Source organism: Pelodiscus sinensis, chromosome 1, assembly GCF_052426305.1.
Source record: "Pelodiscus sinensis isolate ZL-2025 chromosome 1, ASM5242630v1, whole genome shotgun sequence".
In the NCBI taxonomy this organism is placed as follows: domain Eukaryota; kingdom Metazoa; phylum Chordata; order Testudines; family Trionychidae; genus Pelodiscus; species Pelodiscus sinensis.
In genome coordinates, this window is record NC_143052.1 from 250,650,025 (window position 1) to 250,666,150 (window position 16,126).

Consider the following 16,126-nt stretch of genomic DNA (forward strand, 5'->3'; position numbering starts at 1 on the left):
AGTTTGTGTATCTGAATCACTTCACCAATAAACAACTAAACCAAACAAATCTGTTACAATGCATATTGTGTATAGGAACATGCTGAAACTAGGGCTACTATTATTATACTACCCACAGTTGCTGATTCTTCGGTGTTTCTTCCAAGTCACTATTAAACATAATATTGTGACAAGTCAATAAAAGTTAAGCAGCTTTAAATTTTCATGGAAAAACATGCATGCAATAATTAAATTACAATCAACTTGAAAGCTATAGGTAAAAATAGTTACAAGTACTATGTAGGCTTCAGCCACTTTTTTACTATTTTTTAAATATTTATTTTCTACACTGTTGCTGTCTGACCCCCCTCAGCCGCCCAGCACAGAACCTAAAAGCTGGAGCCTCAATGTGATTTAGGCACCTAACTGCCACTTTTGGGTGCCCCAGGCTCTGGTGTGTGGGGAGTGTCTCCCTCTTTCTCAGTCAGGGGCCACATCAGTGAGAACTTTTTTTACTTCTCACTTGTGTGCAGCCCCTGACTGATTTTTTTCTGTAGATCAGCAATCCCTGACCGCCAAAAGGTTCCCCATTGCTGCAGTAGGTGTTCTGCTGTTAAATACATAAAGTAAACAAACTGAAAAAGAAGATTTAAAAACTCTTTCACTTGTAACCTTAATAATAGGTGCATCACTTGCAGCCAGAAGTATAAGTTTAAGTGGGCAGTGTCCCATTTAAACTTTAAGTTGCAGTAAGCCACAAATGTCTGCACTCTTGATTGTAATAGCTTGAGGCTGCCTCCCACACCCAAATCAAACTAGTAATGGGTGTGAGGGGCGAAGTACGAGACTGCTGTGATTCTTGTTGTAGACTACATTTCCCAGCATTACTGCTCAGCCTGGGAAGTGAGACAATATCATTATTCATTCGGAAGAAGTTTTGTTGGACCAATGAAACAAGCCTCTTTCCTTTCCCCTACCCGGCTGAGATTGACGAGAGGGTTAACCCGAAGATGCTGTTCCAGCTGCACGACTAAGGCAGAGGAACCGAGATACACAGACAAAGAAACAAGAGACACGGGACACGGCAGCAGCTCCTCACTGAGTCTGTGTTGTGGTAACTAATGTAGTTAATTCCTCTTCTTCCTTGTAGTTTGATTAGGGGGAAAGAGGAAATAGTCGAGACTTCTTTGAAACAAGCGAGATAAAGCAGAGCCAAGGCAGATGTGTAACTGAGGAGATGGAATTGCAGCCGTAATTGAAGACACAAGTTAACTTGAGTGCACATTTTCTACCCTTTCCCTGCAGCTCGGCTTGTCGTCTTGTTTGTGTTTTTCCTGAAGTGGAAATCTTGTAAATGTTTAGCATTTGGCTGCTTTGTTACTTAACTCTTGGATCAATTCCGGTGTTCACTGTGTCGGGTGGAGGAAACCAGCTGAGCCCGGAGAACAGTTTAATATGGGGACCTGGTCTGAGAGCAGATGTTGTACTCCCTGCTCGGTATTTTTATGTTCAGGCTTTGGACACTGAAGGGCAGAGGTAAGCACGTCAGCTTCTTCTCACAGCAATTTTAAGTTGTGTTAAAAAAGATGTTCGTGTTTAAAAATGGCACTTTCTTAAGTCACAGGTCTAAATACGCAGTTCCTATCCTGCAAGAATTTAAAATAAAAAATTCCTATGTTCCTTTGGCATTCCCGAGGCCTTTCCCCAAGAAATGTTTAAGCATTATGCAACTTTACTCAAATTACACATATGCTTAAGTTTTTTTGAGGATTTGGGTCCACGTGATATCTGCAGGATTTCTTTAACAAAATCAGTGCAATTACTTGTCCTACAGTCACACTGCAGAGCCAGTCCCCTCACATCTGTATTACATTCTATTCCGTCTAGTACAACACCAGTATAATTGGCCCTACCCTCTCTTCAGAGCCATATGGGTACCCCTGAATATATTGGCTCTCTTGTTATTTAATTAAGATGCTACTTAATTTGCCTTTCTTGCAGAAAAGGATATTAATGATGAAGTCCCCAGATCTGACTTACTTTTGTAAACATATAATTGTCAAGTGTAAAATGCTCTAATGTTCTTTTCATTAGATGGATTAATGCAGCCTTTACTCCTGACACTAATCAGAAATCTGTGCAATTGCACATTACATAAAGGAAAAATAGTCAGTAAAGATTCGAGAATCTCTATTATTGGCACACAAAGCTGTGATACCAAAGAAATTATTTGAGTTGAGCCTCCCACCAGCAGTAAATGTGGCATATATTTTATATTTAAGCTTCCTTTGGGATATTATCCACAATAAGAAAAAATAACATATATTGCCCTAATATAAAACTTGCCATTCACATCAAGGTTCACAGGCATCATGCAGGATGTGAGATGTGGGAAAGGAAATAAAAATTAGGTTACAAACAAAATAGAAGTATTTTGGCCCAGTATACAAGGTACTGCTAATTCTTCCTTGTCAAGCCTATATATTTATAAGAAACTGGTCAGATTAAGTTAAGATGTGACCTCTTTCCCTGCTTCTTTCCAGTGTCACACAAACTAATAATCCACATAGAGGTAGCAAATCTGTGAATCAATTTAAAATATGTATTAAATACTGCATAGAACATTAAGCAAATACAGTAACATTTTGAGACGACCTAAATCTTAATTCACAGATTGGAATTAGTGAGCCAAACTATCTCTAGACAGGAAAAACTCAGCAAACAACAGGAAACCAATGACTTGCCACTTGTAGCATTTTCACATGAATAGGTAGAATATTTCCTTCTATTCTATCATGGAACTGGCAGAGGGACTGGAAATTTTCAGAGGCACCATCTAGACATCTAACTCCCATTAAATGCCAGTGGGAGATGGGCATCTAAATGTCATTTATTCCTTTGAAAATTTCTTCAGTTCCTTATACCTGCAAATTACATAACATGGGAGGAAGCCAGATCCACTTGAGCAGAGAGTCTATGCCAGTAGCATAGCTTCTAAAGGATCCAGGTTGTTATCGACATATCCCCTTCCCAAGGAAGAATATGCAGTTTCAACAGAGTGGGGTACCCTTGTAAAGTAACAACTATGAGAATGGCATTATTTTATGTGGGGAATCCCACAAGGTTGCCAGGGGGAACAATGCCACCTTGTCACAGACAGCAGATAGCGCATGGCCAATGCCCCACACTCTGCAGAGCATGTAATATGTTAGTGGGGTATTGGGTAGGCATTCTGCTAAAAAAAGCTGTTCTTTCTTCCTCTGATAGCCCATGTCACCGCATAGATTCAATCAAAAAAGTGGGGATGGACAGTCTAGTTTAATACTTGGTAGCACAAACTATTGTTACAATTGTAAAACTTTGCCCTACATTTATAACGCTACAAGCCTTTCACTTTTTTAGGCTGATTTTTTTCCAGATTTGGTGTACGTACACTGTGAATTTCTTTTTAAAGTTTGAGCAAGATTCCCATTTTATTCATGGGACACTCCTAAAGTTCTCTGTTTCTACCCTGGTATTTACATCTGACATAGTCTCACTTCAAAGATTTGACAATTCTTTTCCCCATGTTTATTATTAAAGACAGTGTATATTTCATGAAACCTACCAAACAAGCCCAATTTGAAGAGATTTGGTTCAGTAGCTATAAGGTTACCAATGTGGTCAATTGGCAAAGTAAAACTTGTTCCTGTAGTTTCCATATCTGCTCATTGTCACTCATCTGGAGGGCACACTGTCACTTGGTCACTCATGCCAGGTGAGATGTCACTCCTAAGTAGTGTTGCGGGTAATAAGAAAAGTTTGTCTTCAGCTTCTGCTCATTTACTGGAGATTATTTTTAGGGCTTCTGAGCAGACAGCTGAGATTTCCACCTCCTGTTTCTCTTGCTGCTCCATCACCACAGGATCAGTGAGTTTAGAAAGAAACTAGACTGAGGAAAGGAAAGAGCAAAAGGGAGATTTGACCATAGCAGGAAGAGGACCAGTGGAGAGAGGATGTGGCAGGGGAGAGAAGGGGTGAAAGAAAGAGAGGAAAAAGAACTTCTGCAAGGATAGTCCTGTTAACAACACACAAGACTGATTACAGTAAAACTCCAATAGTCTGGCATCCAATAGTCCGGCACGCCTGATAGTCCGGCATCAAAATGGCAAGAGCCTAGTGAGTGAGCTTCAGCAAAAAATGAGTCACAAGGTAACAGCAGCAGCAGCTGAACTGAGCGAAAAGGGTTACAAAAACTAAAACATTACAGTATACTGTATACAGTATGTATAATAAAAAGGGTTAAGAACACTTTATATACAGTATATATTGTATACAGTATATACATAACCATCTTATGGTTAACCATCCTCCTGATACTCCAGCATATCTGATAATCCGGCACCACCTAGGTCCCATGGGTTCCGGATTATCGGAGGTCTACTGTACTAGGAATGGTAAGTTCCATTGACTATTATGTGGTGTTGAGTGAGTCCTATCAGCTTCATGTACTTCACCCTCCCTCTTCCAAAAATAGTAAAGTGCTAATTCCAAGGCAGGAGGAAGCAGTTTAAGACCCTGAATGGGAGGACTGTTGTTCCTTTATTAATAACAGAAAGGAGAGAAGTGCTGAATCAACAGAGCTCATTCACCTCATAAACTCGTATTTGCAGAAACGGCATCGGACAAGAAGGTACTTTGGTTTTGAACGAGTTCACTTGTAGGGACAGGATGTCTCAACTGTCTCGATTGCCTGAATTTTCAGAAGGGCTCAGACCTCACACTCAAGGCCAGATTTTCAAAACTGTTTAGTTTACATTTAGGTGCCAAAATAAGTCAACCGATTTTCATGAGAGCTCAGTACTTGGGGTGCTAACGTCTAATGAATTTAGGCCGTTCGTGTCCTAATGGGTAATGCTGGTTACTGAACTCTTTTGACAACCCAGGCCTTATTTAGGTGCCTAAATTGGAGCTGAAGTCTTGTTGGAAAATGTGTTGGTCATGAGTACTTGGCAATATTCCATAATCTAGCTCTCACTAAAGTCAGTGGCAATTTTTCCATTTGAGATTTAAGTGGCATTGGATCAGACCTTAAGAAACTTGCTACATAGTCTCTTCTTAATCATGATTCTACTCCTTCCCTGTGTAGGTTTACTTTCTCTCCAGGAGCAAATGCATTCCAGGTGAAGATCACTGCTCCTGATGAGCAGTTCACACGGGTAGGAGTGCAGATACTAGACAGAAAAGATGGCTCCTTCATTGTGAGGTACAGAATGTATGCAAGCTACAAAAACCTGAAGATAGAAGTCAAAGTCAAAGAGAAACATGTTGCCAAGTCTCCATATGTTTTAAAAGGTATGAATAAGAAATGCACTTTATTTTACAAAGCTTTTTCCCCCCATACAAACTGCAGCCCAGAATGCTTTTACAGTGTTAGAACCTGATCCTTCAAATTGCTGAGACTTGGTTTCACAAAGAGATTTAGGCACCCAACTCCCCATTTTAAGTTCTCCTGCAGCGTCCAAACCCTGCTCAGCTGCTTCTGAATCCTGTAGGCACCTAAACTCGGACTGTCTATATGAGAACAAAAGCCTGCAGCATAGCCGTGGATAGCCCAGATCAGCTGACTTGGGCTCATGGAGCTCTGGTTCTTGGATAATGATATTGCTGTGTAAACATTCAGGCTTGGGCTAGAGCCCAAGCTCTAGACCCTTCCAGGGTGGAGTCCCAAAACTGAGGTTCCACCCAAAGTTCAAATTTCTACACAGTGAATTTTTCAGTCTCATGAGCCCCGGTCAACCATGGGTTTTTTATCCCTGGATAGATGTACTCTCAGTGTCTAAGTTTGTGTGTTTAAAAAAAAAATAATTCTCTATGTGTCTGTTTCTGCTTCTGCTCATGCATACTGCTGCCTGTCTGTAGGCATCCAGACATCTATTTCCCATCTAGGGCCCAGAGTGATCCACAGGCAGGGAAAGAGTCTAGAGTTGCCAGATGGTTTAACAAAAAAATACCAGACACACACACCCCCCTCAAAAAAAACCCATGAAAAAATTCTGTTGAGGGAAAAAAAGGGGGGGGGGGAGACTGAAGTTGTTAAGCAAAAACAAACAAACAAAAAAAATAGGGCGCTGCCAGATGCCGCAGGGGAAAATTGGAAATACTGGACATTTCACATGTCTGGTATTTTGGTTTTTTTACCGGACGAGGGACCCAAATAAGGGACAGTCCGGGCAAAAACCGGACACCCTAGGAAAGACAGGAATGTATATCTTGCCTGCAGGGAGTGATCCAGTAAGCACGCTCAGAGGCTGCCTAATTCCACAACAAAATGACACTTAGGAGGACCAAGCCCTCCTTTATAACCATTAACCCAATAGGTAGGGTATTCAGCTGAGACAAGATACCATTAGTTCAAGTCCCTTGTCAGCCTGATAAAGAGAAGAAATTGAGCACAGATCTGCCTCCTCTTCTTTCCAGATCAGGCAGACAAACATCTATCTTTCCCTAGTTTGAGGATCACTCTCGGGAAGTGAGAGTTTTTTTTAATTGCGGAACAGAGTGTCCACACGGGGCAGTGATTCCAAGTAACTTCTGAATTTAAAGTCTTGTCTGTGTTGCACATCAAAATAATAGGCCCTGTTTACCATGAGCTTTGTGACTGCCCTCGCCAAGACAGCACTGCATGGCTGGAAGATATGAGCTGTCCGCAAGCCATTCCACAGATTCAGAGAGACCTAGCATATTTTCCTACTGTTGATCCAGATAAAATTGCAAAGGAAATTCCACAAAGGTTTGGACTAAGACAGAGCTTGTGCCACTACACCATAAAAGATAACAAGGTACAGTATGTGACTTAGCTGAAATATTAAAGAGAGACTTCTAGTTAGTCATATATTTAGGCTGGTTAAAACTTTCAAATATAAAGGCTTCTTTTGATCTTTTGTTTGAAAAGCTCTCACACCTCCATTGTTTGCTTTATTATCCCTCAACTATAATAGTTAACTCTGTCTATATTGTTTTTCATCTGTAGAACTCAGTGGTATTCATCTTCCTTTGTAAGTAGTTTTATGTCGATGGTATGGATGGGGCAGTTGAACTAGAGCGAGGCAAATGACTTTCCCCATAGTTTCACAGCAGATGAGTAGTAGAGTTGGGAGTAGATCCAAGTGTCCTGACTTCCAGTTCAGTTTCCTGTATACTGGGCTTTACAAGAGTTTTCAATATTCATCAGTTTGGTATGGTGTGGTAGTCTAAGAATCCTTAACTCTTGCTAACAAAACTATACAACTTCAGAAGTGTTTGATATTATTGGAAACTATGCTAGAATTACAAGTTAGTAATTTAAAAGGGTTTCCTAGTTCTGCTTGAACTAGGGGCTTTTTAGGAAAGCCTGCAATCTTTTAAAGTCAGTCAAAGAACAGCCTGGGACAAACTACAGCATATCTACTTCAGAGAGCAGCCTGCCTTCTTTCTGGTTTTGGTCCCTGTGTGTTTTAAGTTTTGAATTCCTAAAAATAGTGTTTTTGAAATCTTCCAGAGAGAATATTTTGGTTTTGTCTCACTTTTCTGTATATCGCTCATGAACATACATTGGGAAAGGAGTGCAGTAGAATCAGGCTTGAAAACAATGAGTTTCTGTTACAGGGGATCATTTCCAGCAGTAACAACAAAGGACAAAAAAAGTGTACCCTTTTTTGCTTCATAAGAGAGATAGGGCTTTCTAAGACCTCCCAAAATGTCTTGAAATTATATAAAGGTGAAGGCATACAATCTATTCTTTACTGTGAAATAGGAAAATTCCAATATTGTATTTTTCCCCATGCACAAACACCAATGCAATAACTTTTGGATTATTTTTAGGTTTATATAAAGACCCATGGTGAGCATGTAGGCTTCAGGATTTTCATGGATGCCATACTACTTTCTTTGACTAGAAAAGTGAGTATATATTGTGCATGTTGGTGTTTAAATATAAAACATTCCCTGAAATCTTACTGGTTTTGTTGACTCCCCCACAATAAAATACCCCGCCACTGTTCTTGTTCTAATTTTTATTACTTTCACATGAAGAAGTAATAAGATAGCAGGACTGTCCTATGAAGTTGGATGATCTGGTATGCTCTTTGATTAATTTGTAGAATGTAACATACAAGTTTTAATTATCTGCAATGTTGTAACTGTGCTGATCCTAAAACATTAGAGAAAAGATGAGTGAAATATCTTTTATTGGACCAACTTCTGTTGTTGAAAGAAGCAAGCTTTGAAGCTTATGCAGAGTATGTTAAGGTATATAATCTGGACTTTCTCCTTGGAGAAATCTGCAGGTGAACGCTATTCACCAAAAGATCACTCTATATCAGACTTCTCAGTCCTCATTCTCTAAAATAACCTGCACAAGATGAGCTTTGGAGCTTAAATTAAATTTGTTAAAAACTGAAAGTCATGGAGTTATTAAATATGCTGGATCAACATCTTACTACAACAACCTATAAACCAGTAATTCTTCCCCTCCCACGACTTTTTTTTTTTGTCCTATGACTACAGAGATGTTAAGATATCACTTGACCTTGAATGGAATCTTACAATATATGTTAACTACTTATACTAAATGTATTTTCCATCTTGTATTTACTGTGACACGTACATTTCCCAGACCTGAGGAGAAGCTCTGTGTAAGATTGAAAGCTTCTCTCTCACACACAAGCAGAAGTTGGTCCAATAAAAGATGTAACGTCACTTACCTTGTGACTCCAATATGAATTGGGCTGCTAGGCCTATGACAAAATGTTTATAGGATTTAATAAAAAAAATGTCCATGGGCTTTGTGAACCATCTTATGGGATTTAATAGAGAATTGTATCACTGCTAATGCATGTTGTAGGATGGATTTAAACCTTAGGAAATGTACGTAATTCTCTATTAAATTCTATACATAATGGAAAAAGGCCAGAGACAAAGAGAGGCTGAGGAAGATGTCCCCCAGTGCAGAAACCATAAAGCACTACTACACACTATCCTTTGAGGACTGCGTGGTAAGCCCTTGCATATGGGACATGGATGGGGCAGCAGGAATAGCGTCCTAGTATGTGCTGTGGAGATCTGAGCTTCACTGCAGTTCATAGGACAGCCTGGGAAGCGTGCCCTAATTTAAGCAGATGCGTAGGACATTTCAGGTTATAGTGGAAGTGCTTTGGCCCCAACGATAGTCAAAATTAAATGTATAGAGACTTCTATTTGTTTAATCCCTGCTCAGTTCTATATGACTTTTCCATTGGGTAATACATTTTCAGAGCAGAGTCATTTGGGGGCTAACTTTCTCCTTCAACATAACAGATTTTTTTTCTTGTTCATCAATTGTAACATTGAGAATACATAGTTCATAGCTTGTTCATTACAATTATCGAAAAGAACCAGTAGATGGCATTGTGTTCATAAGGATATTCCTGAAGATTACAGGCCTTTCCAACTTTTCTGTAAAGTGAAGACTGTTTGTTTTATGAGAGCCAGATAGAATCATATCTGTTTGCATGGAAATAGGAGATAGAACTGGGCTTATTTTTTTGCTTCTGGAACTTCCATGCCTTTCTGCTTGTTCTTACCAGGGAATACTTGCTAAAGGTTTCCCCATGACTTTAAAATAGAGAGAACCATATATGAGAGTGTATATAAAACCTACTTAATAGCTGGCAGAGGATTAGTTTCTATCTCTGTCTATGAATGTAACCTGAGTCAGAAACCTAAGGTTTCTAATTCTTGGACAGCAAAGGAATCAAGGCATATTGCAATGCAGAGGACCAACAATTAAATAATTACCTTGCTGTTCTGAACAATAAGAGAAAAGTTTCACATGTGCACATGCTACAGAGAGGCGTTATGTGTTTATAACTGCATATTATGTGTATGTAGCGACTTGGTCAGTAGGAGTAATTAATATATATGCAGATAACTGTTGTTCATTTTTCAGAAGATATTTTCATGTATATGTTGGGCTCATTGATGAACTGTAGTTTTAGTGAGAATTAGCAGGACAGTACAATGATGAAATAGGTATATTTTATTTAACAAGGCTAATGTGGCTTTCTTATTATGTAGATGGTGTAAAATTAATTGTGACCTTAATTTCCCCTCTAAGATCTTGTAAATGGCATTATACAGCTACAGTGCTGTCACTTAGCAACCTTAATAGCTCTTGAAATGGAGTTCTTTTGTTTTAGAATACATATTTTGGCTGCTTTATTATATCTAGGCAAGTATTATTTGTGTGATTCCTTTTGAAAACTGGTTTATGTTATAATGCTGTTTTGTTTTCTGATCTGATATAAAGATATTTAAAACATGGATTTCTGAAAACAGCATTCCTGAAGTGTGATGATCAGTTGCTATAGTTTTTATAGTTGTTGATATAGTTTTTTTAATCTACCTTTTCCAGTAGACTTCTCCTCTTATGTATCTAATTTCAGATATCAGACTGATCAAGGGACAAAAAATACTTCTCTGTATTCATACATTCAATACACTAACACTATCATTTTTCTTCATTCAGGTGAAAATGCCAGATATAGAGTTTTTTGTTAATTTAGGGGATTGGCCTTTAGAGAAAAAGAAATCTGTTCAGAACCTCCATCCCATCTTCTCATGGTGTGGATCCACAGAATCGAAAGACATTGTGATGCCAACCTATGATTTGACGGACTCAGTCTTAGAAACTATGGGCCGGTAAGAAACTAAGTAACTTTTTCACAAAGCACTAGATTTGAACGAATGGTTCTTCCAACAGAATCTTACATTAAAAGTATTTCAGTACTTGTTGCACTATGTGTTTATTTACATTCATTTCTTTGTTGACACCGAGACACCATTTTAGACAAGATAAGGTATACTGAATGTCTGAGTTCAGCTATTTTATACTTTCATATAATTCTGTTTCTGCAATGTTCTATTTCAGAAACCAGAGACCACATGTAGTCTAATCCAAAACACTAAAAACAAAGGATTTAGTCACTGATGAAACCTCTATCAGTCAGGCCACCACTCAGGATCATATCCTGGGAAGGGTTGCTTTCAACTCTCCCCTCTTTTCCTTGCACGTTCAGGCTCTCTCCACAACATTTCTAAGATACTTCCTTCTTCTCTTAAAACACATAGAGCCAAAACTCTCATGTAGTCCTTCAACTTCTATCTTGATTACTGTAAAATCCTCTTTTCAGGCCTCCCTAACAGCTATGTTGCCTCTTCATAACCATACAAAACCAGACTCTAAGATGATCTTTCTTGTTCATAATTCTGAATCCATTTGAAGCCTTACAAGGGCTCGCTCTATTTCACTGCATTCAGTTCATCACTCTTGTCCTAATAAATACCTTTCACAAGTCTGTTCCTCTTTCAAATCTGTTTCTGCCACATCTTTTCCTTGCCTCCTTCACTCTGCCAAAAATAGCACCCTCCACCCTATGTCATCCTCTCCCACAGCCATCTCTACACTTTCTTCCATACTGTCTCTGGCACATGGAATGCTGTTTCTGTACTGATCCACAAGCCCATTATTACATTTGTAACCCTCACACCTAGGCTATGTCTACACTGGCGGCTTCTTGCGCAAGAACATCTTGCTTAAGGGTTCTTGTGCAAGAAGACATCTACACTGCCATGTCCGCGCTGTGCTTTTGTGCAAGAGCACCCATGGCAGTGTGGACGCTCTCTTGCGCAAGAAAGGTCTGGTGGCCATTTTAGCCATAGGGCTTTCTTGCGCAAGAAATTCTTGCCGAGCATCCACACTGCCCTCTTGTGCAAGAGCTCCTGCGCAAGAGGGCTTACACTCTTTTTTTTATCAGGTGTAACTCTTGCACAAGGAACCCTCTCTTATCACGCTGTACTGTAAATTTCCTTGCACAAGAGCGGGCGGGCAGTGTGGATGCTTTGCAGATTCTTGCGCAAGAATGGCCGTACTTGCGCAAGAAGCCGTGAGTGTAGACATAGCCCTAGTGTGGTTCACTGTCTCATGTAGTGGCACTTAGACCACTTACAGAGAGTGACAAAAATTAGTGAGCTCTACAGCCTAAGCTGAAAGGTAGCTGGCTTTATGGCTCCAGCTGCAGAGGCTTAGTGTGACCACTAAGCTCCAGAGGTCCTTGGTTCAAATCTGTCTGGTGGTGGTTACAATCAGGGCTTGTCTGGGCTCTCTGAAGCTCTGGACCAGTTATGGGAAGTATGGAACCCATGCACCTAATGGGTGTAGTCACTGTCCCATGCAGTGGTGCTTAGATCACTTATAGCAAGAAGTAAAAACAAGAGAGCTCGAGAGCCAGCTGGCTTTATAGCTCAAGCTAAAGAGGCTCCTACACTAAGCTCCTGGGTTCAAATCCACTCAGTGGCTGTTACCCCTTCCCTCTTCAGAACTCTCAAGACCCATTTCTGCCATAATGTCTGTAAGATATCAACCAATAAATGGTGGCTTAAGTCAGATGGTTTTTTTTGGCACTTATTTTATCTATTACAGTCATAAAAAGTTTACAAAGCTCTATATGATTGTATCCCTGCCTTTGTAGGTCAGCGATCTTGTAATATTGTATTGGAAACGTGGACTATAACTGTTGTGGGAGAACCACGTCCAGAAGCGTATTACAATATTTTAAAAGGCTAGTGTATGAAAACTGCAAGAGTCCTCTTTTCTGAAATCACTTGTTCCCTCCTGACATCTAGAGTCAGCCTGGACATGATGTCTGTCCAGGCCAACACTGGGCCACTCTGGGAAGACAAGAATACCACAGCAATTTGGAGGGGACGAGACAGCCGCAAAGAGAGGCTTGAACTTGTAAAACTCAGTAGAAAATACCCAGATATCATAGATGCTGCTTTCACAAACTTTTTCTTTTTTAAACATGATGAAAGCCTCTATGGTCCCATTGTGAAGCATATTTCATTTTTTGATTTTTTCAAGGTAGGACATCAACTGCTATTTAGACTTCTTGCAGTCTTAACACACCAGTATTTGAGAATTTTCCTCCCCCCCACCTAGTATCTTCACATGTATTATACATCCTATATTACAAAGTACTTGAACTTTTCAGACAACCCTTTTATGATTATTAGATTTTACTTTGATTTTGGCGGGTTTTGGGAACCTTCTATTCAATCTAATCTCTCTAGATTCCAGTTTCTTGTTCTTCTGTCCTGACTAATACTCATAGCTCCTCCCAATACAATATATTTAACAGTGGAACTAATCTAATGAGTAAAAATATACATTTGTTTAGTAATAAAGATTACTTACAATGTCTGGCATAATCAGCATGTCTTAAATTGAGCAAGCCATCTGCATTTCATAGTCTCAGAATAAAAAAGATCACTAAACCAATTGCTGCTACCTATTTTTAAAAAGGTTCATTAATCAATTATGTATGTTTTGCAGTATAAATATCAAATTAATATTGATGGCACAGTGGCTGCATACAGATTGCCTTACCTATTAGCAGGAAACAGTGTTGTGCTGAAGCAAGACTCCATTTACTATGAACATTTTTATAATGAGCTGCTGCCCTGGAAACACTATATTCCATTTAAAAGTGACCTGAGTGACCTACTGGAAAAGCTACAGTGGGCAAAAAATCATGACGAAGAGGTAAATCTGTATTACAACAGTTGGAAACATTTCCTGACAAACTAAAAGTAGGTAAATCCAAGTTAATTTGTTTATATACCAAAAACACAAGCAGATCTTAAGAATGAGTGATGCATATCACATCAATGGGGAAGCAAAATGTATTTAGTTTGCATATTCTTCTATAGTCCTTAATGTTAAAATTTAATTGGAGAAATAAAAGATGAATTATAGAGTAAGAACACTTTTCCTTTGGCATTAAAAATGTCAGTTTTAAGTCTTCCTCATATGTTATCAGTAATAAGGGTTTATTTTGTTGTTTTAAGGAGCAGTCACCATGGCAGTGCCCTAGACACTTGTCTACAAAAATGGAAGGCTAATTACTACATAGTGTGTTAAATTTCCGAATCACTACTATCGTCTCCAAAAATGTTCTTATGTCAGGATTTTCCTTTTCTTTGACAGGCAAGGAATATTGCAAAATCAGGGCAAGAATTTGCACGAAATAACCTCATGGGAGATCATGTATTCTGTTATTATTTCAAACTTTTCCAGGTCAGTACATCAGACTACTACAAAAAAAATATGCAGAAAGCATTTAAAAATATACAGATACTGGAAATCAGTCAGCTGGGTGATGGAGTCACACAACCAAGAGTAAGAACAGAAAACAATAATTTGTGGACATTGTGTGACCCTAAAAGTGGCAGTTTGAGAGAGGCATTCCCAGTTCGCATAAATCTCAATTTACAAGAAAATGTCCCCATGTTCTTCACACTTAGCAATGATCAAAGAGCATAATCTCATTCTCCTATCCCCAGCCACAGCTGAAAATGTCTGTGCATTAGCACTGAGGTTTTGACACCAAATGGAATCTCTGACAGCAGTTAAGTATCCGCTTACCTTCTCTGTGATATGGCGAGCTTTTCTGAGAGCAATGGAAGATCCTTTGGCCACACAGCTCCTACATAATTATTGATCTGAGTTGTGAGATATTACAGGCAGTTAGACTAATACCTTTCTCTTTCTTTAATTAGGAATATGCCAATTTACAAGTGAGTGAGCCAAAAATCAGAGATGGCATGGAGAAGGTGGAACAGCCTGACGATGACCTGTTTCCATGTACTTGCCACAGAAAGAAGGTATGGTGTGTACAACAAAGGTCTGATCCTGTAATATGCTGAATGTCTTCAATTCTTTTTAATTGAATGGAAGCTGAAGATATCCAGTACCCAACCTTATGAGCCCATGATAAGTTTCTTGTCCTTTTAAAATTGTGTATTTGCAACAGCTGAAAACAGAGTTCCCTTTCAGCTAATCCCTGTAAAATCACAGTCATTGTCTACACTGCAAGTTTTTGTGGCAGAAAATATGCTAATGAGGAACTCATTAGCATATTTTCTGCCTATTCATTTTGCACAAGGGGTTTTTGTGCAAAAAGAAGCAGTGTAGCTGCTTCTGTTTTCCACAAAAAACCCTCTTTTGCGCAAGATCCTTATGCCCTTGCGCAAAAAGAATCAGCAGAAAATATGCTAATGACATCACAATCTGTGCTAATGAGTCCCTCAATAGCATATTTTCTGCCACAAAAACTTGCAGCGTAGACATAGCCTGAGACAAAACTAAGGAAAATAGAACTGTTTCAGAAAAGCAATAATTTTGTCTGTAAAAAAGCCAGAAATGTCAAAATTTCCATTTTTCTGGATATTTTGTATAATTATTTACAGGTTTGAAAACTGCTGATCACTAACCACTAAAACACTGTTTTTATAATTCTTGTATGAATAAGAATATAAGAATAAATAAGACTTCTGCCTGTGAGAATGCACTTTCAAGGAAATCATAGCCTCAGTACTTATGTGCTTCCAAATAAGTATTTGTAAGAGTAAACTGAAAGGCTCTAAGGTTATCCAATCATAGTAAGTTGTTTGAAAGCATGTCTCAAATCATTAACAGACCCACCCAGCTGTGGCTGGCACAGAGAAGGAACTCTGTATTGCATAGACCCTGTTGGGAGTGGAAGCTTGAGGACACAGCAAACATTCAGGATCCCAGTCTCTCTCCCAGTCCCTCTCCCAGTCTGCTCTACCACCTGCATACTTCAGAGAGCGCATGTCAGCCACAGCAGCATGAAGAACCAACCTGCACTTACTTGGATATACTGGCCCATAAAGAATGTGGACAAGCTGCACTGTTTCAATCTATAGACTGAAACAGTGGCTAAAGAAGAACTGTTCCTTTCTGTCTCTTTAGAAAAGGAAAGGATTGTTGAATTAAATAAGTCTATCTTGACTGTTAAAATTCCAGTAATTAATATTTTTCCTTTTTAATTACAGGCCAAAGATGAACTCTAACAGGAAGAAATTAATGACATTTTTAGGAAACTTTACCGATCTTCAGAATTCCTTTGAGAAAATAAAACAATTTTATTAACAGTTTCAATGGACAATACAAAACAGCATTCAAAAGTCTGAATGGGGAATATCTGTTCATTTTTATCATTAGTATCAATAGAATTTGCTGTTTTGAAATGTTTTTATGTTTTTTAATAAATTCATCGTCACTTCA

General features: G+C 38.9%; 1 protein-coding gene across 2 annotated transcripts; it reads left to right on the forward strand.

The window, feature by feature from the left end:
• Positions 1-923: 923 nt before the first annotated feature.
• Positions 924-16,126, forward strand: POGLUT2 (protein O-glucosyltransferase 2). Of its 2 annotated transcripts, XM_006131027.5 has the most exons (11): positions 924-1,093; positions 1,285-1,515; positions 5,108-5,313; positions 6,595-6,800; positions 7,822-7,899; positions 10,505-10,677; positions 12,661-12,898; positions 13,370-13,579; positions 14,024-14,113; positions 14,596-14,700; positions 15,895-16,126. In XM_006131027.5, exons 2-11 carry the CDS (start codon positions 1,334-1,336, stop codon positions 15,910-15,912), a joined length of 1,506 nt encoding a protein of 501 aa, XP_006131089.1. In that variant the 5' UTR covers positions 924-1,093; positions 1,285-1,333; the 3' UTR covers positions 15,913-16,126. The 2 variants fall into 2 exon arrangements, with proteins under 2 accessions (XP_006131089.1, XP_075774852.1); XM_075918737.2 differs by lacking the exon at positions 924-1,093 and having other exon boundaries at positions 1,102-1,515.

Coding starts and splice junctions, on each gene's coding strand:
- POGLUT2 (XM_006131027.5), top strand. CDS start 1,334: ATGTTTAGCATTTGGCTGCTTTGTTACTTAACTCTTGGATCAATTCCG. Junction 1,516..5,107: donor TTGGACACTGAAGGGCAGAG/GTAAGCACGTCA, acceptor TTCCCTGTGTAG/GTTTACTTTCTCTCCAGGAG. Junction 12,899..13,369: donor CATTTTTTGATTTTTTCAAG/GTAGGACATCAA, acceptor TATGTTTTGCAG/TATAAATATCAAATTAATAT.